The 26801-nt window shown below is 44.4% G+C and overlaps 1 protein-coding gene across 1 annotated transcript; it reads right to left on the reverse strand.

Annotated features, from left to right (window-relative positions):
* Window positions 1-26801, reverse strand: PCP4L1 (Purkinje cell protein 4 like 1). Its single transcript, XM_070783007.1, has 3 exons — window positions 26570-26801; window positions 1912-1966; window positions 1-1101 (listed from the first exon to the last, which is right to left on the reverse strand). Exons 1-3 carry the CDS (start codon window positions 26576-26578, stop codon window positions 956-958), a joined length of 210 nt encoding a protein of 69 aa, XP_070639108.1. The 5' UTR covers window positions 26579-26801; the 3' UTR covers window positions 1-955.

The raw sequence follows: 26801 nt of genomic DNA on the forward strand, positions 1-26801 counted from the left end.
TACTTGAGGGTTTTTTCTTTTTATTGTTCTCATAATTATTACACATGCTAAAATCACACAGAGTGGTTATTCCAACTCTGCTCTGACTCTACCACGAGGCAGGTGGGAACTCTAGGGGTCACTTGATTTGTGTGGCCTCTGAGGCTATCTAGACGTGAGGGGTTAGAGGTAGGCAGGTTAGCAAAACCCCAAGAATCCTTTACATAGTACACCTTTACCAGCAGTGACTTGTATCTTTAAGGACCTCCTCCTCCTTCATTTTTCTTTCCCTCCTGAATCTTCCCATTTCCCTGCCTGTGGCCCCTTGAACCTCTTCCATGTCTGCCCCTTATGGTTCTCGACTAACACGATGAAGGAAATTTTTCCTTGTCCCAGTCTCCCATCCTTGGAGCTAATCTACTCAGCATGCACTAACATGGAAGCAGCTTGATTTAGGTCTGCCGAGGGGAAAGGGAGGCTCCAGTTCCCACTGTGGCTTAGCTCCTAGGAGGGGAGTTGAGGTGCTGATGAGAAGGATGTGAAGGGGAAAAGATGCTAACTGAAGTGAAACGTTTGTAACCAGTGGAACAGGGTATATGCCCCACCACTGGGCACCCTACTCTGAAGGCATTCCCCTCCCTCCCACATTACCAGGGGTCCCTCTCTCAACCTCGAATCCTCTTGCTCTTCAACCTCGTAGGGAAGGCATAGGTACTGATCAAGATACTGGCTGTATCTCCAGGGGAAAATGGTCCACCCTTAGACAAGTGGCTGCCTATTAAATTCTTCATCTTGCCTATGTTCCTTGTGCCTGTACAATGACAATGGCTTGAGGGGCTGGAATAAATAATGTACGAGGGTTGAACCTGCCTCTATGAGAGGCTAGTGGAACAAAGAGACAAAGACACAGGGGAGTCAGAGCTGTGGAAAAGGAGAGGGAAGGGAGCAGAGTGTAAGGAGAGGGTAAGCTGGTTATTCAGGAGCTGGGATCCTTTTTCCTTTTCTGGAATCGCCGGAACTTGCCCTGAATAGCAAGGGCAGCCTTCTCTGTTTCTGGTGCCGTCAGATCAATGTCAATCTCCTCCTCCTCATCCTCAGTCTTCTTGGCACTCCCAGCTTTCCCTGCAGACAGTTGAGAGTTTCATTAATGAGGAAAGGGCCCCAGCCTTTTCCCCAGGCCCCAAATACAGTGGTTAAAGTCCACTTTCTGCTTAGACTCTGTTTGGGCCTCCAACCTTTGCTAGGACACAGAATGTCTAATCCTAGGAGCTTGAGTCAGGGTACCTGGGCTGAGAATTAGTTATAGTAATTACTCAGGAGCTTTGCAACTCTTAAACCAAGATGACAAATGTCTTCTGTCGTCACTTATTCCTAAATGCTTCCTTGGTGGCTCAGTGGTAAAGAATCCGCCTGCCAATGTAGGAGACGCCAGTTTGATCCCTGGGTTGGGAAGATCCCCTGGAGAAGGAAAATGGCAACCCAATCCAATATTCTTGCCTGGGAAATCCCATGGACAGAGGAGCCTGGTGGGATACAGTCCATGGAGTCGCAAAGAGTCAGACATGACTTAGCGACTAAACAACAATTCAGAGTACCAGAGTGCACTCTCTTTCCCCAGCTTTCTCTCAAGTTCTGATTGAGACAGAGTCTGGGATTATTTGATGTGTTTCTTCCTGTCACTGTGTGCCTGTTTCCAGGCATTCCAGAGCCAGTTTCTAAAATCAAAGAGTAAATAGTGGTAGGTTTACTTCTTAGGAAAAAAGTAGAAGGAAGCCTATAGATATAGTGGTCTTAAACTAGTGCTTTGTTTCACTTATTACATTCTTATTCCTGTTACATCTGACTTTAGGAGCTTCCAGATTTACAGCTCTACTTGTTTTCATGTCCTTATATTTACCTGCTCTATAAACTTCCTAGCCCATCCCCACTCACCCTTTTCCTCAGGACCAGGTGCCTGGTTGGTTGCTGGAGATGTTTTGGTGTTAAGCTGGAAACGAAAAATCAGAATAAAGTATTAAGGTACCATCCCCTTAGAATCACCATCATAATTTCCAAGTCCTCCTATTACCAAGTACATCTCTTAGCCTTTTGAAGAAGTGAGTCTTGAGATCAGACAGAGGGAGAAAAATCAACAAAATTTATTCAAAAAGTATTTGTTGCTAAGGAGATCGTAGAGGACAAAAGAGGAAAAACCTGCCCTCGTTGAATTTGCATTCTAGGATTTAGATAGACAAATGAATAAACAAAACTATTATTATGTTATTATGGACTTCCTACTGGTACAGTGATTAAGAATCTGAGTTGAGGGGGGAGCAGGTGAGATCCCTGCTTGGGAGCTAGGATCCCACATGCCTGTGGCCAAAAAAAACAGAACATAAACAACAGAAGCAATATTGTAACAAAGTCAATAAAGATTTTAGAAATGGTCCACATCAAAAAGAATCTTTTAGAAAATTATTATTATGTTAAACGGTGAGGAGCGCTATAGACCAAAGACAGGGAAGGGAGGTAGTGAATGCCAGGTGGGAATGGAGAAATACAGTTGTACACAGAGTGGTCAGGAAAACCCTCTCTGAAAGGTGGCATCTGAGCCAAGAGCTGAAGGAGATAAGGCAGTAAGGCCTATGGATGGAGGACAAGAGCTTTCAAGGGGTGGAAGTGTCAGGGGAAGCACACTGACTGAAACTGCCCACCCTCGCCCGGCACCATAGTAGCCATGTGTGTGAGTTATTTTATAACAGGAGGTCCCAGCAAAGAACACGGAACTAATAAGCCACCACCAATAGAAAGAGTTCGGTAAAGGTCAAAAGGCAACACCATGTGTCCTTCCACCTCCCAGAATCCTTCTTGCTGGCATCCATCTTGGCTGAGCAATGCGTGTCCCACCAGGAAGGACCCTGAGTCAGAATGATTGGCCAAAGACAACCTGGGAACTAATCCCATCACCATAAAACCTGAGACTGGGAGCCACGTGGCAGAGCAGTTCTCCTGGGTTCCCTTACCCCACTGCTCTCTTCCCCGGGGTTCCCTTTCCAATAAAGCCTGTTGCTTTATCAGCTCATGTGTCTCCTCGGACAATTAATTTCTGAGTGTTAGATGAGAGCCCACTCTCGGGCCCTGAAAGGGGTCCCCCCTCCTGAAACAGCAGTGTCACTAGCCTGTTTGAGGAACAGCAAGAAGCCAATGTACCTGGAATGCAGAGGAGGAAGAAAGAGGAACAACAGATGGAGATGAGATCAGAAATGACTGGGAGTGCAGGCAGACCATGCTGGGCCTTGGAAGTCATTTTAAGAAGCTTGACTTTTACCATAAGAGGGAGGAGAAGCCATTAGAGACCTTCAATTTGCACATAAGGGGCATTAGGGAGGAAGCAGAACAATCTGCTAAGCGATTATTGCAGAAGACCAGGCAGGAGATAACGGTTGCTTGGATCAACAAGGTGGAGGTGAAAATGGTGAGATCAGTCACCCATCGTGTTTGACTCTTTGCCACCCCGTGGACTGTAGCCTGCCAGGCTCGTGTCCAGGCAAAAATACTGGCGTGGGTTCCATATCCTACTCCAGGGGGTCTTCCAAACCCAGGGATCGAACCTGCTTCTTACATAGAGGCTGGCAGATTCTTTACCACTAGCGCCACCTGGGAAGCCTGTGGAAGCGGTGAATAGTAGCTCAACTCTGGTATACAGTTGTCTCTCAGTACCGCAAGGGATGGGTTCCAGGACCACCGAGGATACAAAAACCCGTGGATGCGCACGTCTGTATAAAATGGCGTAATGTTTGCACATAACCTATGCACATCCTTCCACATATTTTAAATCATCTCTAGATTACTTATAATATCTAATACAATGTAAGTGTTCTATAAATAGTTGCAGCAAATTCAACTTTTGCTTTTGGGGATTTTCTGGAATTTTTATAAAAATATCTTCAATCCTCAGTTGATTGAATCCACGGGTGTGGAACCCTCAGACACTATTTTTGAGCTACCACTAAAGTGATTGGTTGATTGGATAAGTGGCACTGTGAGACAGGAGTCAAGCATGACTCCACAGTTTTAGGGCTGAGGAAATGAAAAACAATGGAATTGCCATTTTCTGAAATGAAGAAGATAGCAGGGAGAACAGGTATTAGGGAAAAGATCCAGGGATTTGTTTTTGGACAAGCTTGACATGCTTACGGAAGTATCCAGCATTTGCTTTGATACACTGTTGAATAACTCATTTGAATAATAAGTTAAAGAGAAGGCCTTGGCCCAGAGATATAAATTAGGCAATTATTAACATGTGGTTAGTATTTAAGCCATGAGACTGAGTGAGATCACCAAGGAAGTGAGTTTGAATAAAGAAGAGAACAGGGTCAAATCCTAGGGCATTCCAGTGATCAGAGGGTATAGAAATGACAAAATGTCAATTAAAAAATTAAGAAGAAGCCAGGAGAAAAGCCAGGAGATTACAGTACTTGAGAAGCCACACAGAGAAACTATCTCATGGAGACGAGAGTGATTGTGTCAAATTCTCATGTAGGCCTAGTAAAATAAGGATCAAGAATTGACCACCGGGTTTTGCTATGGGGAGATCACTGGTGACAGTAACAAGAGAAGTTACAGTCGAGGAAGGGAGGAAAAATCTGATTGTAGTGTGTTCCTAAGAGAAAAGGAGGACAGGCATTAAAGCTGCAGATATAGAAGGAGTTCCAAAGAAATAAGAATGGGGGCTGTGGCTTGAGGGGAACATGGGGTCATGAGAAGATTTTAAGACAGCAGAAGTTACAGAATATTTGCTTTGTGGAAATAATCCATTAAAGAAGGAGGAGAGAAAGAGCAGGAGAAAGGGGGAAAGATTCAGCGCATGAGTAGGGGGTGGCCTTGAATAGGAGCTAAGAACAGATCATCCAGAGTAACTGGAGGGGAAGCAGAGCCACAAGAGCCCAGATACAACGGGGGGGAACATTTTCAAGGTCTCTTTTAATTGCTTCTGTATCTGAAGTAAAATAGGTAACAAGGTGATCCTTCAAGAGGCAAGAAGAGGTACTGAAGGAGGAGGGCAGAGGAGAAGGGATGAAATACTCATACAGGAGAGGAGGAAAGTGAGTGGATTAGGAAACAGTAATAAGATTTCTGGGAAGCATTAAGGCCCCTCACAAGGCCAAGTTCATGAATACGAAGTGAGATTTGTCAATTCGTATGTGTGCTTCTTTCCAGCCTCTCTGCTCAGATGGAGAGTTAGATGTAACATAATAGAAACTCCCCTTCCTCAGAATCTTAGCAATAGAACTGCTTCATCTGGTCATTCCTCAGTCTCAAGGTACAATTCATCTTGAAACAGTCACTCCTGTAAGCTTCTGGGTCCCCGTAGAGTTTGTTTATTTCACAATTTTGAATACTTGATATTTTCAAAATACAGAAACTGGTTGCTTTCAAAAATGTTTTCTCATCTCGTCCTTGGGAGAGCTCAATGGAGTATAAAATATTATTGCTCATTTTATAGATGCAAATCTTTGTTAAATGACTGCCAGATATAAGGGTTCTACTTTAGGAAGCTGATAGAACCCAGTTTATGTTATGCTGTTGTTCAGTCGCTAAGCTGAGTCTGACTCCTTGCGACCCCATGGACTGCAGCACGCCAGGTTTCCTGGTCCTTCACCATCTCCCAGAGCTTGCTCATACTCATATCCATTGAATCAGTGATGCCATCCAATCATCTCATCCTCTGTCGCCTCCTCCTCCTGCCCTCAATCTTTCCCAGCATCAGGGTCTTTTCCAATGAGTAGGCTCTTCGCATCAGGTAGCCAAAGTATCAGAGCTTCAGCTTCAGCATCAGTCCTTCCAATGAATAATCAGGGTTGATTTCCATTAGGATTGACTGGTTTGATCTTCTTGCTGTCCAAGAGATTCTCAAGAATCTTCTCCACCACCACAGTTTCAAAGCATCAATTCTGTAGATTATGCTGTTTCCACCCTATTTTTATCAATACTTATCACAGACTTATATTTGAGTTTAGCACTGTTCTATACATGAAAAGGGTATAAAAGAAGCACAACATTCATTCATTCAACAAATATATCACTGCACAGTATATGCCAATTACTGTTCTAGACATTAGGGATACAGAAATGAGCAAAATTATTAATAAGTCCCTGAACTCATTAAACAATTATGCCAGTTAGTGACAAGCGCCAAGAAGGAAAATAAAAGAGTAGTCTAGGAAGGCCTCTCTGATGAGTGACATAGAGGTTTGAATGACATATAAGAGCCTTGCGGGCAGATGAAGCAACAAGTGGAAAGTCACTGAGGCAGATTTTGTGCCTAGTGTGTTAAGGGAAGAGTAAGAAAATCAGCACATCTGGAGTTGAGTGAGAAAGGGAGAGAGTATAGAAAATAAAGTTGGGTAGGTGATAGAATATGAATGTCTTTGGACCAGGGAAAAGATTAGATTTTTTTCCTTTTTCTTACTCATTTATTTTGGGCTGCCCTAGATCTTCATGCAAGTATGTGGGCTTTCTCTAGTTGTGGCAAGCAGGGATTACTCTCTAGTTGCAGTGCATGGGCTTCTCACGGCAGTGGCTTCTCTTGTCGCAGAGCACAGTCTAGAGTGTGCAGTCTCAGCAGCTGTGGCATACAGGCTTAGTTGCCCCGCAGCATGTGGAATCTTCCCAGATCAGAGATTGAACCCATGTCTCCTGCATTGGCAAGCAGATTCCCAACCACTGGACCACCAGGGAAGTCCTGGATTTTTTCTGAGTTGACGAAAAGGCATCACAAGGTTTGATGCTGAAGGAAACATGGTCTGACGTGTTTTTAAAGGGTCACTGACTGTGGGGTGGAGAACAGATTAGAGAGAGGCAAGAAAGAAAGAGGGGAAACAATTATGAGGATCTTACAAGTCAGATCGTGGGCGTTTGGACCAGGGTGGTAGTAAGAGAGGTGATAAGACTTGAGACAGTTTTCACGGTAGAATAAGTTGGATTTGTTGATGGATGTGTGAATAAAGATAGCTCTTTCAAAGAGTTCTGCTTTAAAGAGACCCAGAGAAATTGGACAGTAGCCGAGATAGGATGTGGGGTCATGGGAATGATTTAGTAGAGAAGGAAAACCTGATGGTGCAGAGACAGAAGTCGTAAGTACTAGAGTGATCTTGAATAGGCAAAAGGAAATGGATCTAGTGCACAAGTAAATAGGTTGGCCTTAAACAGAGCTATGGACAGTTTATCCACAATATAGGAATGAAGACACAGAATAGGGGTAAAGATGGAAGAAAGGTGGCGAGAGTAACGGGAATGTATGAAAGTTCTCTTCTGATTGTTTCTATTTTCTCAGTGACACAGGCACACTTGTCAGCTAAGAGTGAAGAAGGGGCAGAAAGTATTTAAGATTTGAGGAGAGAGGTGACTGAGTGAAATAGTCATCAAAGTTGAGAGTGAACGACTGGTGAGATGTGGCAGGACAACCAGGCAGCCCTAAGGACTCACTTGAAGTTAATGGGCATAGATTTAAAGTAAAAGCAGTCAAGATGGTGTCCCTATCTTCCAGGCTGAGCGAGCAAATTGGACAGGTTCCCAAATAATACTTCTCAATCATTTATTATGTCCCAAACCCTATCCCATATCATCCTCTGAAATCTCTGAGATGTCATCCTGTTTTACAGGTGAGGAAACAGGCTTAGAGACACTAAAAATTTTGCCCAAGTTCAAGCCACACTTCTAGAAAACAGTGAAACTTGCTCTGGGACCCAGGCAGACTGACTCCACACTTTTAACCACTGTACTACGTCCCCAAGATCGAATACCGTCACACGCTGACACAAATATGCCAATATATTAACAATTACTGAGGCTAGGTGGAACGGATACAGATGTGCATTGAACAATTCTTTCAACTCTGACAAATTTTTCTAATAAAAAGTTAGAGGGAAATAAGAAAATAACAGTTTGGGATTTCCTTGGTGGTAAAGAATCTGCCTTGCAATGCAGGGGGTGCAGGCTTAATCTCTGGTCGGGGACCTAAGATTCTACACGACATGGAACAACTAAGCCCAGAAGCCACAACTTCTGAGCCCACATGCTCCATGCATCACAACAAAGATCCCGAGTGCGACAACTAAGACTCAGTGAAGCCAAACAAATAAATAGTTTTTAAAAAAGAAAATAAAGTAAAACAAAGATTATGATTATAAGACACTGATGCTGTACTGTATTTGATAGGGAAAGTGTCTTTAAAAGTAAATTACAAATTTAAGAATTGTTAGGTAGATAGACAATCCCAGCCTTTTGGATATTAAAATGTTGGGCCAAACTAAGATTGCTTTGTTGACCATATGTGATTTTATTTATTTACTTATTTGGCTCCGTCAGGTCTTCATTGCAGCACGTGTGATCTTTTGTTGAGGTACACAGGCTCTAGTAGTTCCTACTCAGGGACTGCGCAGCGAGAGGGCTTCAGTAGTTGTGGCGTGCTGATTTAGTTGCTCCCAGGCATGTGGGATCTTAGCCTCCAGACCAAGGACTGAATGAACCCATGTCCCCTGCATTGCAAGGCACCTTCTTAACCACTGGACCACCAGGGTTAAGATGTGATTTTCAAAGGATACACTGGTCACATCTACACTGCTTTTTCAAGTCTTGTGATTTATTTGTGCTTTCCTAACATCTTGTAACGGAGAAGGTGATGGCACCCCACTCCAGTACTCTTCCCTGGAAAATCCCATGGACGGAGGGGCCTGGTGGGCTGCAGTCCATGGGGTCGCTAAGAGTCAGACATGACTGAGCGACTTCACTTTATTTTTTCACTTTCATGCACTGGAGAAGGAAATGGCAACCCACTCCAGTGTTCTTGCCTGGAGAATCCCAGGGATGGGGGAGCCTGGTGGGCTGCCGTCTATGGGGTTGCACACAGTCGGACACGACTAAAGCGACTTAGCAGCAGCAGCAGCAACATCTTGTAAAGTACTGGAGATAGCAGACAGTTATAAAATAACTATCTAATTTTTAAATTATTTTTTAAATTTTATGTAAGTATAGTTGATTTACAATGTGTTAGTTTTTGCTCTAATGTTTTTGAAAGGAGATTATAAGTTGATATGGTCCAATTTTTATAGAAGATATAAATTGCTTATCTATGTATATGTACATTTTTATTTAAAAATCTGGAAGAACATGCACAAAATTGTTCCCCAAACCCTATAGAATTCCTCCTTGTCCCCCTTTGACAAAAGAAAAAAAAAAAGGTTTCACAAGAGGAAGGGTTACTCCTGAGACTCTTGGGAGACTGGCCACTCAATACTCTTTCTTTTCCCATGGTTTTCCTGTCTTCCTACAGTAAAATTTTTTTCACACGATCAATATAATGATCCAGTAGTTAGCTAGGGGACACTTTCCATGATGCCACAGTGTCATCACAAGAGGTCTATCCACACTGAAAAGCATGACATGGATGGGGTGTTTAGTAATAGGATAACATTCAATAGTCCAGACAAGAGGGTCACAGGTCTAGAGGCAAGTTCTATAGTCCCACGATCTCTGACTTCAAATCCTACTTTCTCTATTACCAGCAAATCTGCGAATCTGATCCTTGCTTTAACTATTATCCCTCTCTCCCTCCCTGTCTCTCTCTAAGCCCATTCCCTTAATCTACCAATTCTTTTCTCTCATCCCTCTCCTTTGGAGGAAAATCTGGACTCCAATTCTAAATATCTCCCTTCAAGTAGCTGTCTCTTCCTCTACAGCTAACCTTGAGAATCCACTAAGCAGGAGTATGTATCAGGACTGAACCACACAGGCCACCCCTTTCCCTCTGCCTGGGCAGCTGTTGCCTTCCTGAGTCTCTCCTGAGATTACTGACCCTGGAATGGAGCCATGGCACAGCAGCTGTCTGGTCACCCAGGGCTTCTCAGCTCTATTTGACTTAAATTTATGACAGGTCACTGGGGAGAGCAGAAAAGGGTTCTAAAAAGGAGAAGAAAACCCCTATTACTCACAATCCTCCTTGAAATCTCTCTCATACCTTCTACTAAAACGTAATATGTTAGAGCTTCAACTTGCCCCTCCTCCCTGCACCCTCTGCAGCCAGTTCTCAAAATAGCTGCTTCAAACACTCTGGGTTTCTGGATTTAGTGGTTAGTGATTTGGTGCGGTGTGGGGGTTGCGGGCAGTTAAATCACAAGTTGTTAGCTCCCACCCTCTACATCATACTCAGCCCTTTACTGGTCTCTGGTCCATGCCCTAACCCTCCTGTGTATCTCCTAGAAACTCAGTAATTTTAGGTGAATAAAGATCCTCTAGTTCATCTATCTGGAAGCCATCAGATTAACTATATTTTAGGCAAACCAAGGAGGCAGGGAGGTCCACTCTATGTGAATCACATGCTCTATGAGCGTCTCTCACAAAACCTTACACCTGCAGAGGATCGAGTCTAACCCACAAGAGCTGTGACAGGTGAGTGTTTGTTTCTCAGCTGTTCTCTCTCTCAGCCTCTCATTCTGGCCAGGTATGGATTACTCTCAGATGCTCTTCTACTTCTTTCAATACTGAGCTCCTCTGATCTCAGAAATAATGACAGTTAAATTGCTTAGCAAATCCTTCCATGTCCTTGTAGAACCCATCTCGGGGAACTGGAGGGAATCAAAAGACTTTAGAATGCCACGCTACCTCATCTTCTCACCCAACCTCATCTTAAGGCTTCCCTGGTGGTTCGGATGATCAAGGACCTGCCTGCAATGCAGGAGACCCAAGTTTGATCCCTCAGTTGGTAAGATACCCTGGAGAAGGGAATGGCAACCCACTCCAGGATTCTTACCTGGGAAATCCCATGGACAGAGGACCCTGGTGGGCTACAGTCCATGGGGTCGCAAAGAGTCAAACACGACTGAGCAACCTTCATTAGCTCATCTAATTAAAAATCATATATATATATAAAATACTTTGTACCAGTCACTTTTCTAAGTACTTTAACACGTTGAATTCTTACAATATAACACATTGAATTCTTACCCTATAAGATAGGTAATGTTACTAGTCTCACTTTACAGATAAGAAAACTAAGGTCCAGAAGAGGTTAATTAACTTACCCAGATGTTCAAGCTGGTTTTAGAAAATGCAGAGGAACCAGAGATCAAATTGCCAACATCCACTGGATCATGGAAAAAGCAAGAGAGTTCCAGAAAAACATCTATTTCTGCTTTATTGACTATGCCAAAGCCTTTGACTGTGGGGATCACAATAAACTGTGGAAAATTCTGAAAGAGATGGGAATACCAGACCACCTGACCTGCCTCTTGAGAAATCTGTATGCAGATCAGGAAGCAACAGTTAGAACTGGACATGGAACAACAGACTGGTTCCAAATAGGAAAAGGAGTACATCAAGGCTGTATATTGTCACCCTGCTTATTTAACTTATATGCAGAGTACATCATGAGAAATGCTGGGCTGGAAGAAGCACAAGCTGGAATCAAGATTGTCAGGAGAAATATCAATAACCTCAGATATGCAGATGACACCACCCTTATGGCAGAAAGTGAAGAGGAACTAGAAAGCCTCTTGATGAAAGTGAAAGAGGAGAGTGAAAAAGTTGGCTTAAAGCTCAACATTCAGAAAACAAAGATCATGACATCTGGTCCCATCACTTCATGGGAAATAGATGGGGAAACAGTGGAAACAGTGTCAGACTATTTTTTTGGGCTCCAAAATCACTGCAGATGGTGATTGCAGCCATGGAATTAAAAGACGCTTGCTCCTTGGAAGGAAAGTTATGACCAACCTAGATAGCATATTGAAAAGCAGAGATATTACTTTGCCAACAAAGGTCGGTCTAGTCAAGGCTATGGTTTTTCCAGTGGTCATGTATGGACGTGAGAGTTGGACTGTGAAGAAAGCTGAGTGCCGAAGAATTGATGCTTTTGAACTGTGGTGTTAGAGAAGACTTTTGAGAGTCCCTTGGACTGCAAGGAGACCCAGCCAGTCCATCCTAAAGGAGATCAGTCCTGGGTGTTCATTGGAAGGACTGATGCTGAAGCTGAAACTCCAACACTTTGGCCACCTCATCATAGAGTTGACTCATTGGAAAAGACCCTGATGCTGGGAGGGATTGGGGGCAGGAGGAGAAGGGGACGACAGAGGATGAGATGGTTGGATGGCATCACTGACTCGATGGACATGAATCTCAGTGAACTCCGGGAGTTGGTGATGGACAGGGAGTCCTGGAGTCCTGCGATTCATGGGGTCGAAAAGAGTCGGACACGACTGAGCGACTGAACTGAACTGAACTGACTGAAGGTCATATAGCTAAGAAGTAGCAAAGACAGGATTTGAACCAAGACAGTCCAACTCCAGAGTCCACCCTCTTGAATATGCTATGCTATATCCCAGTCTCCAGCCAAAGACATAAGCGTGTGTATGCATGTGGTACACACATACCACATGAGAAGCATGTCCAACGTGAAACTGACTTAGACAAGTTCTCCCGCACAGCAGAGCAATCCCTGGGTAAGAAGGAAAGTCCTAGGGATCATGACTTCCTTCCATTTCCACAGTTAGACAGCTGTACTCAAGACTACTCTCTCAATCCATAGTCCCCAACAGCTTCTTGGTATACACTCTAGAGCAGGGGTCCCCAACTTCCAGATCCAATGCCTGATGATCTGAGGTGGAACTGATGTAATATTAATAGAAATAAAGTGCACGATAAATGTGATACACTTGAATCATCCCCACCACCACCCCCACTCCCCTCAACCCCTGGTCTGTGGACAAATGATCTTCCATGAAACCAGTCCTTGGTGCCAGAAAGGCTGAAGACCACCATTCTACAGGACCCCGTCCTCCCAGGACGGGGAGAGCTCATTCGTAATTTAAGAATCTGACCCAAGACCATGCCTACTGATTCAGATTCCTACTCTGAGAGTTGAGCTAACCACACTGACTCTGGTTTCCATCTTCTAAAAATATATATATACAATTTAGAAAATATTTATGTATTTGGCTGGGCCTTAGTTGCAGCATGCAGGGTCTTTAGTTGTGGCATGTGGGATCTAGTTCCCTGACCAGGAACAGAACCTGGGTTCCCTGCTTTGGGAGTTTAGAGTCTTAGCTACAGGACCGCCAGGGAAGTTCTTGGCTTTCATTTTAATGTTTGCTCAGTGGGCCTCCTGACACACACCAGGCTAGCCCCTGGGGGTTAGCCGTAGCCTGTTTGTGTGTTCTTCACTCCCAGGGAGATGCTAGCCTTTCAGATTCTGAGAATTCCATGTGCAGGATCAACCTACTGGTTTCCATTCCAAATGACTCCCTTGTGTCCACTGAAGCCTGTTACTCCAAGCTTCTAGCAAGCTGAAGCTTGGTTCAGTTGCACCTCACTGTGCACAGAAGACTAAATGTTTCTTACTTCTCAAAACACACCAAACACTAATTAGCAACTACGAGGCCCATCGACTCTTGTTTTTCCCTAGAGGGCCCTCATTTCTTTCCCTGCCTTCCTTCCTGTATTCCCTTTTTCCTCACCTCTGGGCCTGACGTGTTCCAATGTTCCATTCGATCATCTTGGCAGTAGCTGCCAATTCCCCATGAGTAACTTTTGTTTCCTCTGCTGTTCAAAGTTGTGGACTTCCCCTTCCTGTGGGGAAGGAGGAGAAGGAGAGGCCTGCTGGCTTAGGAGTCTTTTGTCTTCAGGCATTGAGACTGCAGAGAGAGGTATGACATAGCAACGTCCTCCCTTTCCCCACCCCACACCTCTTTCCAGGGCATTTATCAGCGTTCAGATGATGTCTTGTCCTTCCATTTGAGTTTTAGAGCCTATTCCCCTTTTCTCCTTCTCAAGAAGCTTTACAATCAATGTTCCTCACTTATAAATAAAACCTTGTCCTTTCTCTAAGACAAAAAAAAAAAAAGCCTTCATCAATTTGAATTCCTTCTCCAGCCACCACTAGAGTGAAAAGAATCAGATCTAGGACCAACCCTGGAGGAACCTCAATATTGAAAGCTTAGGGTGATCCATTCATAATAGTGCTAGAATGATTGGCTGCTGCTGCTGCTGCTAAGTCACTTCAGTCGTGTCTGACTCTGTGCGACCCCATAGACGGCAGCCCACCAGGCTCCCCCGTCCCTGGGATTCTCCAGGCAAGAACACTGGAGTGGGTTGCCATTTCCTTCTCCAATACAATGAAGTGAAAAGAAGTGAAGTTGCTCAGTCATGTCCAACTCTTTGCGACCCCATGGACTGCAGCCTACCAGGCTCCTCCATCCATGGGATTTTTCTAGGGAAGAGTACTGGAGTGGGGTGTCATTGCCTTCGCTAGCCATGTACAAAAAACCTCAATCTATACTTTGCACCTTATACAATAATTAACTTGAAATGAATATAAAACCTAAACCTGTAAAACTTCTAGAAGAAAATACAGGAAAAAAATCTTTGCAACCTTGGGTTAGGCAAAGATTTCTTAGATACACCAAAAGCACAATCTATAAGAGAAAAAAATTATAAATTGGACTTTGTCAAAATTAAAAATTGCTCTGAGACTTCCCTGGCAGTCCACTGGTTAAGACTCAATGCTTCGTATAGCACATGGAACTCTGCTCAATGAGACGTGGCAGCCTGGATGGGAGTGGGGCTTGGGGTAGAATGGATATATGTATATGCATGGCTGAGTCCCTTCACTGTTCTGAAACTATCACACCATTGTTTGTTAATCAACTACACCCCATATAAAGAAAAAGTTAAGGGAAAAAAAAAGAAGACAATGTTTCCACTACAACAGGCACAAGTTCGATCCCTGCTTGATGTATTAAGATCCAACATGCCTGCTTGGCATGGCCAAAAAATACACACACACACACACACACACACACACACACACACACACACACACATATTTAAAACTGCTCTTTGAAAGACACTTCTAAGAGAATGAAGAGACAAACCTCAGACTGGAAAAAGTATTTGCAAATCAAAAATCTGATAAAGGACTTGTATCCAGTATATATAAAGAACTTTCAAATATCCATAATATGAATACAATTTGTAAAAAGGACAAGATGTTTGGACACTTCACCAAAGAGATGCATGGATGACAAATACGCACGTGAAAATTTGTATAACATCATTAGTCACTTGAGAAATTCACACTAACACCACAATTAGATCTCATTATATACCTAATTCCCTGGAGAAGGAAATTGCAACCCACTCCAGTATTCTTGCCTGGAGAATCCCATGGATGGAGGAGCCTGGTAGGCTGCAGTCCATGGGGTTAATTGGAGAAGGCAATGGCACCCCACTCCAGTACTCTTGCCTGGAAAATCCCATGGAAGGAGGAACCTGGTAGGCTGCAGTCCATGGGGTCTCGAAGAGTCAGACACAACTGAGTGACTTCACTTTCACTTTTCACTTTCATGCTTTGGAGAAGGAAATGGCAACCCATTGCAGTGTTCTCGCCTGGAGAATCCCAGGGACGGGGGAGCCTGGTGGGCTGCCGTCTATGGGGTCACACAGAGTCGGACACGACTGAAGAGTCTTAGCAGCAGCAGCATATACCTAATCAGAATTTTTGTTATTGTTGTTTTGGGTTTTTTGTTTGTTTTGTTTATGACAATACCATGTGCTGGCAAAGATACAGAGTGTCTGGAATTCTCAGACATTGCTGGGAATGCAAGACGGTATACCTACTGTGGTAGTTTCTTTTTTTTTTTTTCTCCATTTATGTTTTGGCCACAGCATATGGCATGTGGGAGCTAAGTTCCCTGACCAGGGATCAAACCCGTGCCCCCTGCAGTGGAAGTGTGGAGTCGTCCTAACCACTGGACCACCAGAGAAGTTCCTGCGGCAGTTTCTTAAAGTGACGTCACTCAGTTGTGTCCAACTCTTTGCGACTCCATGGACTGTAGCCTACCAGGCTCCTCAGTCCATGGAATTCTCCAGCAAGAGTACTGGAGTGGGTTGCCATTTCCTTCTCCAGGGGATCTCCCCGACCCAGGGATCGAACCCGGGTCTACCACATTCCAGGCAGATGCTTTAACCTCTGACCCACCTTAGGGAGTATCAGTAGTTTCTTAAGGGTACATTTATCATATAGCCCAACAATCCTACTCCCAGGTATCTACTCAAGTGAAATTAAAACTTATGTCTACATGTAAACTTGTTAAGTGAATGTTTATAATGGCTTTACCTATAATCATCAAAAAGTATAAACAATCAAATGTCCCTTAACTGAGGAATGGATAAACAAACTGTAATACATCCATACAGTGTAATACTACTCAGCAATTAAAGAAGGAATGAACCATGGACACACACAACAGGGACGAACTTCAAAGGCATTATGCTACATGAAGGAAGCCAGACCCAAAAGGACACACACATACTGTAGGATTCCAGTTATGTGACATTTCTCGTAAAGGAAAAACTCTAGGGATAGCAGGCAGACCCGCAACTACCAAGGGCTGAGGGGTGACTGTAGAGGGGGCTGGGGGAATTTGGGGATGATGGAACTGCATATATCTTGATTGTACACAAAAATTTATATAACATGAAAATTTGTATAACATCATTATGATGAACGGTGGTGTTTATATGACTATTTGTTAAAATTCACAGAACTATACTCTGATAAGGCTACATTTTACTTCAAGTAAATTAGACTTTATTTTTTTATTAAGGGAGATAAAAAGGTTAAGGAGAGGTCAAGAAGCTAGCAAAGACTGAGAGCAACGGAATAGAAAGGTGACTGGGGTGGGGGTGAGGGCCAGGATCTCTCACTTCTCTCTTCTTTTCATAACTGGGCTCCTCAACACATTCACTGTTTCCATTTCCTTACGTCCCACACACTCCCCAGCCCACTTCAACCTAGCTTCTACTCCTTCTCCACTGAAACTGCTCTTTAGGAAACCAAAGTTCTCTGTAATAGTAAATCAAATGCAAAGTTTCAGCTCCACTTGGCTTGACCTCTTGAAGCATTCAGCAGTGTTAATCATTTCACCTTTCTTGACACACATTCTTTCCGTGGCTCCTGGGAAAACAAACAGTTTTTCCTGTTTGTTTGTTTTTTTTCTTTCTGGACACTTCTGCCAACATTTAAGTATTGGAGGCTCTCAAGGTTTGGGTCTAGGCTCTCTTCTGTTCTCTTTTCCCAGATGATCGTATATGTTCCTATGACTTCAGTTTATCATTTATACCAGAACCATCCAACAGAACAAAGTTCGGCAAACTACTGCTGACGACTAAATCTGGTCTGCAGCCTGTTTTCCTAAATAAAGTTTTAGTGGACCACAGGCATGCCCTTGTTTGCGTGTTGTTTGTGGCTGCTTTGGCACCACAATAGCAGAGTTGAGTAACTGCAACAGAGACCACATGGCCCACAGAGCCCAAAATTATTTGCTACCTGGCCCATTACAGGAAAAGTTTGCAGACCCCTGCAATGGAACGTTTTGCAATAATAGAAGTATTTTGAAATGATAGAGTGCCATCTAATATATGGCACTCCCTAGACACAAGGGGCCACTGAATATTTAGAAATGTGGCTAGTGCAACTGAGGAATAAAATTTAGAATTTTTAATAACTTAATAATTATTATTATTAATAATTAAACCATATTCAACAGTGCAGAATGAGACTGAGGACTCAAATGTACAGCCTCCCTTTGTTATCCAAAAAGGATTGGTTTTAGGATCCCCAAGGATATCAAAATCCACAGATGCTCAAATCCCTTATATAAAGTGGCACAGTACAGTTGGCTCTCCATGGGTTCTGCCCTCTTAGATTCAGAAATCTGATCCGCTGTTGGTGGAGCCTCTGGATGTAGAGGGCAGACCACATACCTCTACCCCAAACCTCTCCTCCGAGCTTTAAAACGTCTCCACTCGAGTGTTTTATGGAAACTCCAAACTCTTCAGTTTCAGACTAAATTCATACTCGTACCTACCCAACCTAGCCCTCTGCAGTATTTCCCATTTCATCCAATTGCACAAGCCAGAAACCCAGAAATTGTTTTTGATACCTTTCCTTCCTTTATATTGCATATCCAAGTTCAACAGTAAGTCCTGTTAACTTTATTTACCAAACCCCTCTTAATCCCTTCACTTCTCCCACTGTTACCACCCTAACACAGCTGTTTCTTATGTAGACCACCTTAAGAGCCCAGGTGTTAGCAATGCTCCTAAGACAGAGATGCAAATTCTTAACATTGTCTAAAAGGCCCAACATCGTGCAGGCTCTGATGCCTCAGTAGCCTCGTCTCTGTTCCTTTCCGCCTCGATACCTTGACACGCGGTTCTCTCACCCCTGTTCCCCTTTCACCTAGTTAATTCCTATTCTTCAGAGCTCTCCTCAAGAATTGCTTCTTCCAGGAAGCTTTTCTAAGTGCCCCCAGACTAGGCTAGGTCCCTCATTATAAGTTTTCATAGCATCTAGTATTTCTCCTTGATAGTACTTTTTATTAACGTAATTACATATTAATTTAGTGGTTAGATACTGAATGTCTCCCTCATCTCAGTGTGAGCTTCTGTGAGGGTAGCGGCAATATCTATCTTATTCACTCTTGTACTCCCAGGGTCTAGAACAATGCCTTTACACACGATATATACTCAGTATTTGTCTCCTTTTCAGTCTAACACTTTAAAAAAATATTTATGTATTTGGCTGAGTCAGGTCTTAGTTGCAGCACGCAGAATCCTCAGTGTGTCCTGTGGGACTTTTCACTGTGGCACACAGGCTCTAGCTGTGGGCCTTGGGCTTAGTCGCTCTGTGGCATGTGGGATCTTAGTTCCTTAACCAGGGATCGAACCCACAATCCCTGCATTACAAGACAAATTCTTAACCACGGGACCACCAGGTAAGTCCCCAACTAGCATTTGTTGAAAGAATGAAGGGATCTCCAACTCTGCTCTATTTGCCACCACACCTAGCTTTCTAAAATCTGTTTCCAGATAGCTGAGGGCCTCATTTTGTAGTGGTTCAGAAATAGTGAAGCTAGGTCATTGTTTTTCCTCACTTCAGTGGATTTACCTGAAAGACAGCTGAGGGTGAAGGGGAAGAACTTCTCTAGAAGTATATTTCATATTACTTGTATTATGGTTATTGTGTGCTTGTCTTACCTCCCTTTCCCCACCTTCACCACCCCACCAGAGCCCACTTCCTTGAAAGCACGGTCCATTCATTTGTGTATCACAAGCAGTAACTGCAACCTATACCTTGCACATAGTAGGTACTCAATAGATATTTGATTACATGAATTAAACTTTTCTTAAGCCTCAAATTCCTGGTGGAAGCAGTATGTCATATCAGGTAGAGTTAGACAGATCTGGGTCCATACCCTGGATCTGAATTGACTGTCCCAGCTCTGCCATTCCTAGCTGTGTGACATTGGGAAGGCAGTTAGCCTTGCTGTGCTCAGACCTCTCATCTGAAGAAGAGAAATATCTACCCTAAAAGGTAAAAAGAACCAGAAAAATGTATGTAAAATGTCTAGTCCATATGAACATAAATAGTTATTATTCTGAAGTAAGGTAACTCTGGGTTGAATGCAAGGACAGGTCAAGTTACTAGGGTGTTGCATGGTTCAAGTCCTGGAATGAAACAGCAGAGCTTTCCACGGAGTAGATCTTCATGAAGTGGGCCTGAAGAAAGAAGAGAATACCTGGGATGGCTCTAAAGGCCCTGGAGGCTTATTCTGGTACAAAAGGAGTTTCACAACTGATCTCTTTTTACTCTAAACTAACCCTGGAAATCACAATCTCCCTATCTTCCCAATGCCTGACCCAAAAAGGCTGACAAGGGCTCTAAACCTTTGGTAAAGGGTCCAACAACAGACTGCTTGGATAGAAATTGTATTCTGTACAGCCCCTACCCATGTCTGGAGTCCTGGAGCCTGCTGGAACCAGTCCCAGGTCAGGGGTGTACAAGAGGAGAGCTCCAGTAGAGTACCTCCAACAATGTTCATGTTTTACTTCAAAGAACCCTTAGACACAAACACACTGTTTGCTTTTTTTCCTTTCCTTTTTTTTTTTTTTTTTTTTTGAGTTATAGACCACAGGGGGGTGATTAGTGCTCAGGAGCAAATAAACCACGTCTCTTTGATCAAGTTCTTTCATCCATCTACGTATCACAAAGATGTTTGTGGAAATATACTCCTTGCCTCAGAGGACAGTTTGGTTAGTATTGTCTTGGCAAAGCACCTAAAAACAGTCAAAATGGTAGCAACTTAGCTGCTGTTTCCTTGCTACCACTGTTGGGAAATAGGCACCCTATAACTCTAGGCCCTACTTGCCCCACCCCCTTCCTAGGCTGCAATTCTTCCTTTCTTAGTCTCTTTCATCTTCAGTGGTGTTGCCACAGCAACCACTGTCACAGGGAAGAGGCAAGACAGTGTCACCCGCTCTGCTCCAAGCAGCAAGTTAAAACTAACCATAGGAAAGGTAAACGACCCAGATTTTCCCATACTCCTCACCCTACTGGCGTCTTTCAAGAGGTATCACAGGTTGTTAGCAGCAGTGACAGACAGGAACAAAGGAGCATCTCATCATACCTGGGCAACACGTACCCTGCTTTTGCATGATATAACTTGGATGCTGGGCAAATGAAAGCATGTTATACACACATTATAATACTGTTAGAATCACGTAATCCAGATGAATAGGCACAAGGGCTTAGAATCCTGTCCTACAGTCCAGGGCAGAGAACTCTAAAAAGGGACTGAATCCTAAAAATCCCAGATATGAATCCCAGACACCTCTTTCTTGCCTGAGTATTGACATAAATCCTAGGCTGTGTAAGCTCCGTTTGCTTTAGAGGCACAGAAAGGGAAGAGAGACAGGGTTAGTGCATCTGCTTTCAAGGGGTGACAGAGAGGCTTCAGCCCCTCAGAGACCCTTCTATCCCTGTTGACATGTTCCCCCCCAATGTGAAATGAAGTTCACTGCTAAAGATCCTTAGAAAGGCCTTTGGGATCCCCTGGTGCCCCTGAAAGACCCCAGACTGCTGTTTTTGGAGCACCGTTGGAACTGTTTCAATTCTTTCAGTGTAGCAACCAGCTGCAGTCCTCAAACAGCTTCAGAAACACTTTCTCAAGGTCACCCTCAAGATTATAACAGGAAAAGAACTACGAATCCTTACTCCCAGTTCTACATACACATCTTCTTTTCCTAACATAAGGCATATAACTCAAATACCTTATAGCTCGGGTGCCTCCTAAGACAGGAATAGAATCTAAGCAGTCCGAGCTCCCAAGCCCCCTGGTCTGTCCTTCCCCATTCAGCCACCCCATCTCTGTTTCCTGGAATAGCAGTACCCCCCACCGGAGTCAGGCACAATTCCTTGTTTATGCCAGCTCACGGTACACAGTGAGTCAAAGGCCCCGGCCCGTTTCCCCTCAGCATGGACTGCCACAATTTAATGAGTGTTATTTGTGGTGCTTTGCACACAGCTTGGAACTGTGCCTTCACCCCATACTGAGGGAAGGGGGTGGGGGAGAGAGAGTAGTGCCAAAGCATCACTTATTACTATAATCTTCAATGTGCATCCTACCCATGGCGTTAATGTCCCAAAATAAACGTATTAATCCCACCACAGCCTACAAATCAAGCACGCAGCTGGAGGGCTTCGCGTGGGAGGGAGGCACCACCCAGGACACCGGAACAGTAAATGGCGCCTCTTTTCCCTGGATGGGGGGCTGGGAAACCTAGGTGGGCCTGCCTTCTGGTGTCAGCCTGGAACTGAGCAGTCGTCAGGCTTCAAGGAGGAGAATGTGATAAGGTCCAGGCACCTGCAGAGATGCAGATTTCTTAGAGAAAGTGGTTTTGGATCTGCTTCTGGCTTGGCTTACTCCTGCAGGTAAAATAATCCTGGGCAAGTCAAGCCATTTTGAGGAGCGGGTTTGGAGTTTGGATTTAGACAATTATGCACTTAGTATTGATCACTTACTTTGCCAGCCTAATACATTCTTCTTCCCCTCTTCTAGATTTCTCCTCCAGAAGCCACTATACTCTCTTTGGAAGTCGAGTGGCCAAATAAAGGAGGACTGTTCAGCATCTGTTTGATCATCAAGTACAGCAATTTTACTTAAATACCCACTTTTCAGCACTGGGTCCTCCAAGTCAAATATGTTAGAGTTAACAGAATTGGTCATTCCTTTCTTCTCTGAAAGAAAACCTCTCCTTCTGGTCCTTGATGCTCTACACTTAAGGAAATGAATGATGGACACCAGGAGCTAAAAATGCATGAAAAGAGGGCCTCCGGGCTTCCCCTTCCCTTGATTCCTATTAACTTACCTACTCCACTTCAGCACATTCATTGCACACATTTTTAAGGTGATGAGGCATCTCAAGGAAGAACAGTGCTTTCATTCCTATGTTGGTCTCTCCTCTCTCTCTATTCTCTTACTCAGGATTTACTAAATCATCCTGCTTAGATTTCCTATATAAGGTATTTGTAGTATTGTCGTTCAAAGTTGCATGCAGACTTCATGTCACTCTATCACTGGGGTCACACACTAAGTCTTAGGGAGAGCTCTCTGGGGATAAGAAGGCAGTCGTCTGAGCCCACAGTTGACTCTAATGCTGAGGTTTGGGCCTCAGTTTCCTTGTCTGCACAATGAGAAGACTGGACCAGATGACCTTTAGGGCTCCTTAATGAATCTGAAATTATATCACTAAAATGTTTTGATATATTATTTGAGATTTTCTTGATGAAAAATATTACCTGTATTTCTTCTAGAAAGATTTTTGCAAAACTAAGCTTATTTTTTTCCCATGATAACATAGACTCATGAAAGATAATTTGGAACTACAGGAAAACAGAAAGAAAACAGGAGGAGACATTTATAGAATCACTACCTTGAAAAGACAGTTATTAACCTGATCCTTCTTCCTCCACTGCATCTGCAAGCCTATACCCATCATTTTGTTCAGGGTTAAGACCCTCCACGGACAGATATGAAAGACTGTATGTTTGCATATTTGGACTTCAGCCACATGACTTATGGATACCTGACCCTAAAGAGACTTGATATTCTAAAGTGTAACTGATCACAGCTGCAGCTTAGGAAAAAGAGTCATTTATATTCCTGGGTCACAGGATGACAAAGTCATCCACTTGGACCATCCAGAGAGTCTCCTGCTCAAGCAGCCAAAGTCGACGACCTGGATGGATGACTAAGAAGAGGAGCAAATTCTAGAACCAAGTTATGGTTTCTCTTTCTTTAGAAGACAGATATTTCTAGAGGTAGAAAGGTTTCTAATATCAAGTTTTTCTGTTTTATATATCCAATATAATTGTCATCATAATTAAATACAATGAGAAAGAGAGAGAAACTTGGATTTCCCCCAAGTCCCTACCAGGTTCCCTAACAACTGGTTCACAGAAGATATAACAGAATGATGTCACTCTGACCAAACTTACACTGTGGAGAAGGCTTGTAGACTCAGACAGATATGCACAGGAAGAAGAATGTGATCCCCAAAGTGTGATATGTTATGTTAGTCACTCAGTCATGTCTGACTCTTTGTGACCTCATGGACTTTAGCCCACCAGGTTCCTCTCTCCATGGGATTTTCCAGGCAAGAATACTGTAGTGGGTTGCCATATTCCCCTCTAGGGGATCTTCCCAACTCAGGGATTGAACCCAGGTCTCCTGCATTGCAGGCAGATTCTTTACCATGTTCCATTCCTATTACCGAGGAAGACAGCAAGCAGAATAATAAAGGAGGGAGTACTGGTTCTAGTGAGGTTTCTAACTGATCTGTCCCTTGCTCCGTCCCCTGCCAGCCTGGGGACAGACACTATGGGGCAGACACCATGGGACTAGTTATCAGACCTCCATAACCTTTGTTTCAACAGAATGACTGCTGGACCAAGGGATTCCTCCAGCTGGGCTTTTTTACACTTGAGAAGTGCAACAGGATCACAGAAAAACTTTCAAGTGTGCTTTAAGCAGCCAGCTACACCATATGAGAAGGGATTATAGGAAAGAGCCCTCAGGGACTGGATGCATCTCCCATTCCCATTCTTCACCGAAACTGGCAAAAAGTTATTAAACTATAAGAGACAGGCTGATTGTCAGCAATCAAGTCCTGCCGGCAGCTGTGAATGCAGACAAGCTGGAGATGAGCCTGCGGCTCCTCTGCGCATGAGCACACACACTCACAGGGAAATGCTCTGCTGCAGTACTGAGTGACAGCAAAGAGCCAGGAAGGCAAAGTGTAACCAGAGACCCTCCCCAGCAGTGCCACCAGGACCCTACACTTTTCCTCTAGGTCTGGAGACCACCTTCCGCTCCCAATTTTTGCTCTTCATTTGAAATGAGAATCTCTTAAAGAGATCCCAAATCCTCTTATTTCATGCAGTTTCTCTGAAGCAAGAAAATAAGCAGGTAGAGGAGGTGAAGCTTACATAAGATTCAGAGTGCACAGGGCTTTCCTGGCTAGAACTCAGCCTGAAATAGGAGACCCCTGGGGCTGGGCTGAGAGAAATAAAGGAGCTTGGAGTCTCCCTGGAGCTTCAGAGCTCTGGGCAAAACTTCCGCTTTTCATCATAACTTTTACAGGAGGAAGAAAACAGGCTGGGTCTTGGCCTCGATGGAATTCAAGGCCCTTTGGGGATCTGGTTCAGAGACAGTTAGTCTCTGTGAAAGCCCAGGTAGCTGTTTCTGGATTTCATAAATACTCATCCCTGAAGTCGGGCTCAGCTCCGTATTAGGGGGCAACTTTGACGGCTAAATTGATAGTTAGAGCCAGATCACGCTGACAGCCTGGACGTCTGGGCAGCCCTGCAGACAACGGATGGTTACTTCCCATTCAAGGATCCTACTCTCACCATTCTACTTGGGTTCCTGATTGAGGCTAGCCAAGTACAGCCGCTAAGTCCAGACTTGACGTACCCCTCAAACGCCAAATTGCTTTCCTTGACACTGCTTTGTGACAGTTTTGTCACTCCACCAAATACCACTCTAAATCCCAGCCTCTGTAGCATATTCTACAAAAAGGCTGTGCACTTCCCCTTAAAAGCACAGACTAACCATACATCTTTGTGTCGGCATAGCCCTCAGATCACAAAACCCCAGGGGATGGCTTGAATTGCAACTTTCAGATTTAGAAACACTGGAGGGGGGCATTGAACTCTAGACCTTAGTGAAAAGAGGAAATGGAAAAACCTCTCCTCTCATATTAGAGCTGAAAGAAGCAAAAGGAAAGAAGATTGAATCTTTTTTTTTTTCTTCCTTTTCTTTCTGAAAGGCTGCTGTAATCACAGTCACAACTATCTGAGGGACAGGAAACCACTTTAGCTCATCTGCAGCCCCCAGACTAGCTGGATTTTCCAGGATGAATTTAGTGGACATGGCAACCAACACACAGTAGTTGGCACTAATTGGCTCCCTGGGTGACAGCTTTTGGTAGCCAGCAGAGCTCTTGCTAAAGATGAAGATCTAAGCTGAGACCTCGGCTCCAGCATCCTGCCCCTTCACTGATCTGTATTCTTGAGAATTCTCAAGCTAGTTTTTCTGAAACACTCTAAAATAAATGCTTTTAAGTTAAAATTTTAAACAGAGAGAGAGAGAGAATAGCTAACATAGATTGAGTGCCTACTCTGTGCCGGGTACTAGGTACTTGGCATATAACATCTCATTTAATCATTAGAACAACCAGTATTACCCCCATTTTGCAGATAAAACACTGAAGCAGAGAAAGGTTTAGTAAACTTGCCTAAGGCCACATAGTAAGTAGTAGAGCTGGGATCTGGCATATAGATGAGAAGTTGGATTTAACACAGGATCCTGGGTTCTAGGAAAGGGGTTGCCAAGACCAAGCCTGTGATGTCACTGCCCATACTGACTTCACTCAGAAAGGAAGATCCTTGTCTCTGGATGCCTGCAAATGCAGTCAAACAATGGCACAGGTCTTTTTCCCAGTTTCTGTTTTGACCCTCACAGATGGACAGTGTTCTCTGAATAGAGGAAATCACAGTTAATGGACTGGGTCTGGCTCAGATGACCACGGAGCCTCAGGATGTAACAAGCACTGCAGAGGGAGGTCTATTCTTGAAGGGGACATCTCCCCAGGAGCCGGACAGGCCTCCACTACAAGGCTTCTGAATGTCAGAAATGGTCCTTCCAACAGTTGGCTCTTGATTGAATGAATGGAGGGTGGGATGTCACCTTCCTAAAAGGGGCAAAGTGGCCGAAGGCTGGAGTTCTCGGCTGAATGCTACCTAAGGAGTGTAAAAGCAATACAGCCCTAGGAGGACAGAAGTGAACGGTTTTCTCAGAAGTCAGGGGAGTGAAGGGAAGCCCGAGTAACCTCGGAGCAGTAAAACAGATGCAGAGAGGCGCATCCTGAGGGTAAGATTTATAACCAGAGACCTCAGCCTCCCTCCATTCTACACTCGATTCCAGTCCCCCCAAATCGCCACCCTCAGTCGGGAAACTTAAAGCCCCCCTTTTCCAATCGCTCCCAGCGCCTGGATACGGGAGCTTTACCAGAGAAGCAGGTGGGCGCCCCGGGAGGATTCTCCGCGGATGTGGACTACAGCACCCTCCCGAGCCGCCCTGGGACACGCGAGCCGCGGCCTCCCAGCGCCGCAGCCCTAGCCCGCAGCGGGGAGTCGAGCAGCGCCGCTCACCTCGCTCATCTCTGCGACCAGACGGGGCGCGCGGGGCGCGGCACGTGCAGGGGAGACAAAGGGCCCTCGGGTTGCACGGGCGACGGCAGCGAGTTACCGGGCTCTGAAGCAGGGTCCCCGCTGATGAGGCGGGGAGAGTCGGTGCAGAGAGCCGTTGTTCTAGTGCCCGCACCCCAGCTCCAAGCGCTCAGCTCCGCGCCGGGAGTCCCCTTCCGACCATGTCCTGTCAGAG

The sequence above is a fragment of the Bos indicus genome, chromosome 3 (genome assembly GCF_029378745.1).
Source record: "Bos indicus isolate NIAB-ARS_2022 breed Sahiwal x Tharparkar chromosome 3, NIAB-ARS_B.indTharparkar_mat_pri_1.0, whole genome shotgun sequence".
Lineage (NCBI taxonomy): Eukaryota > Metazoa > Chordata > Mammalia > Artiodactyla > Bovidae > Bos > Bos indicus.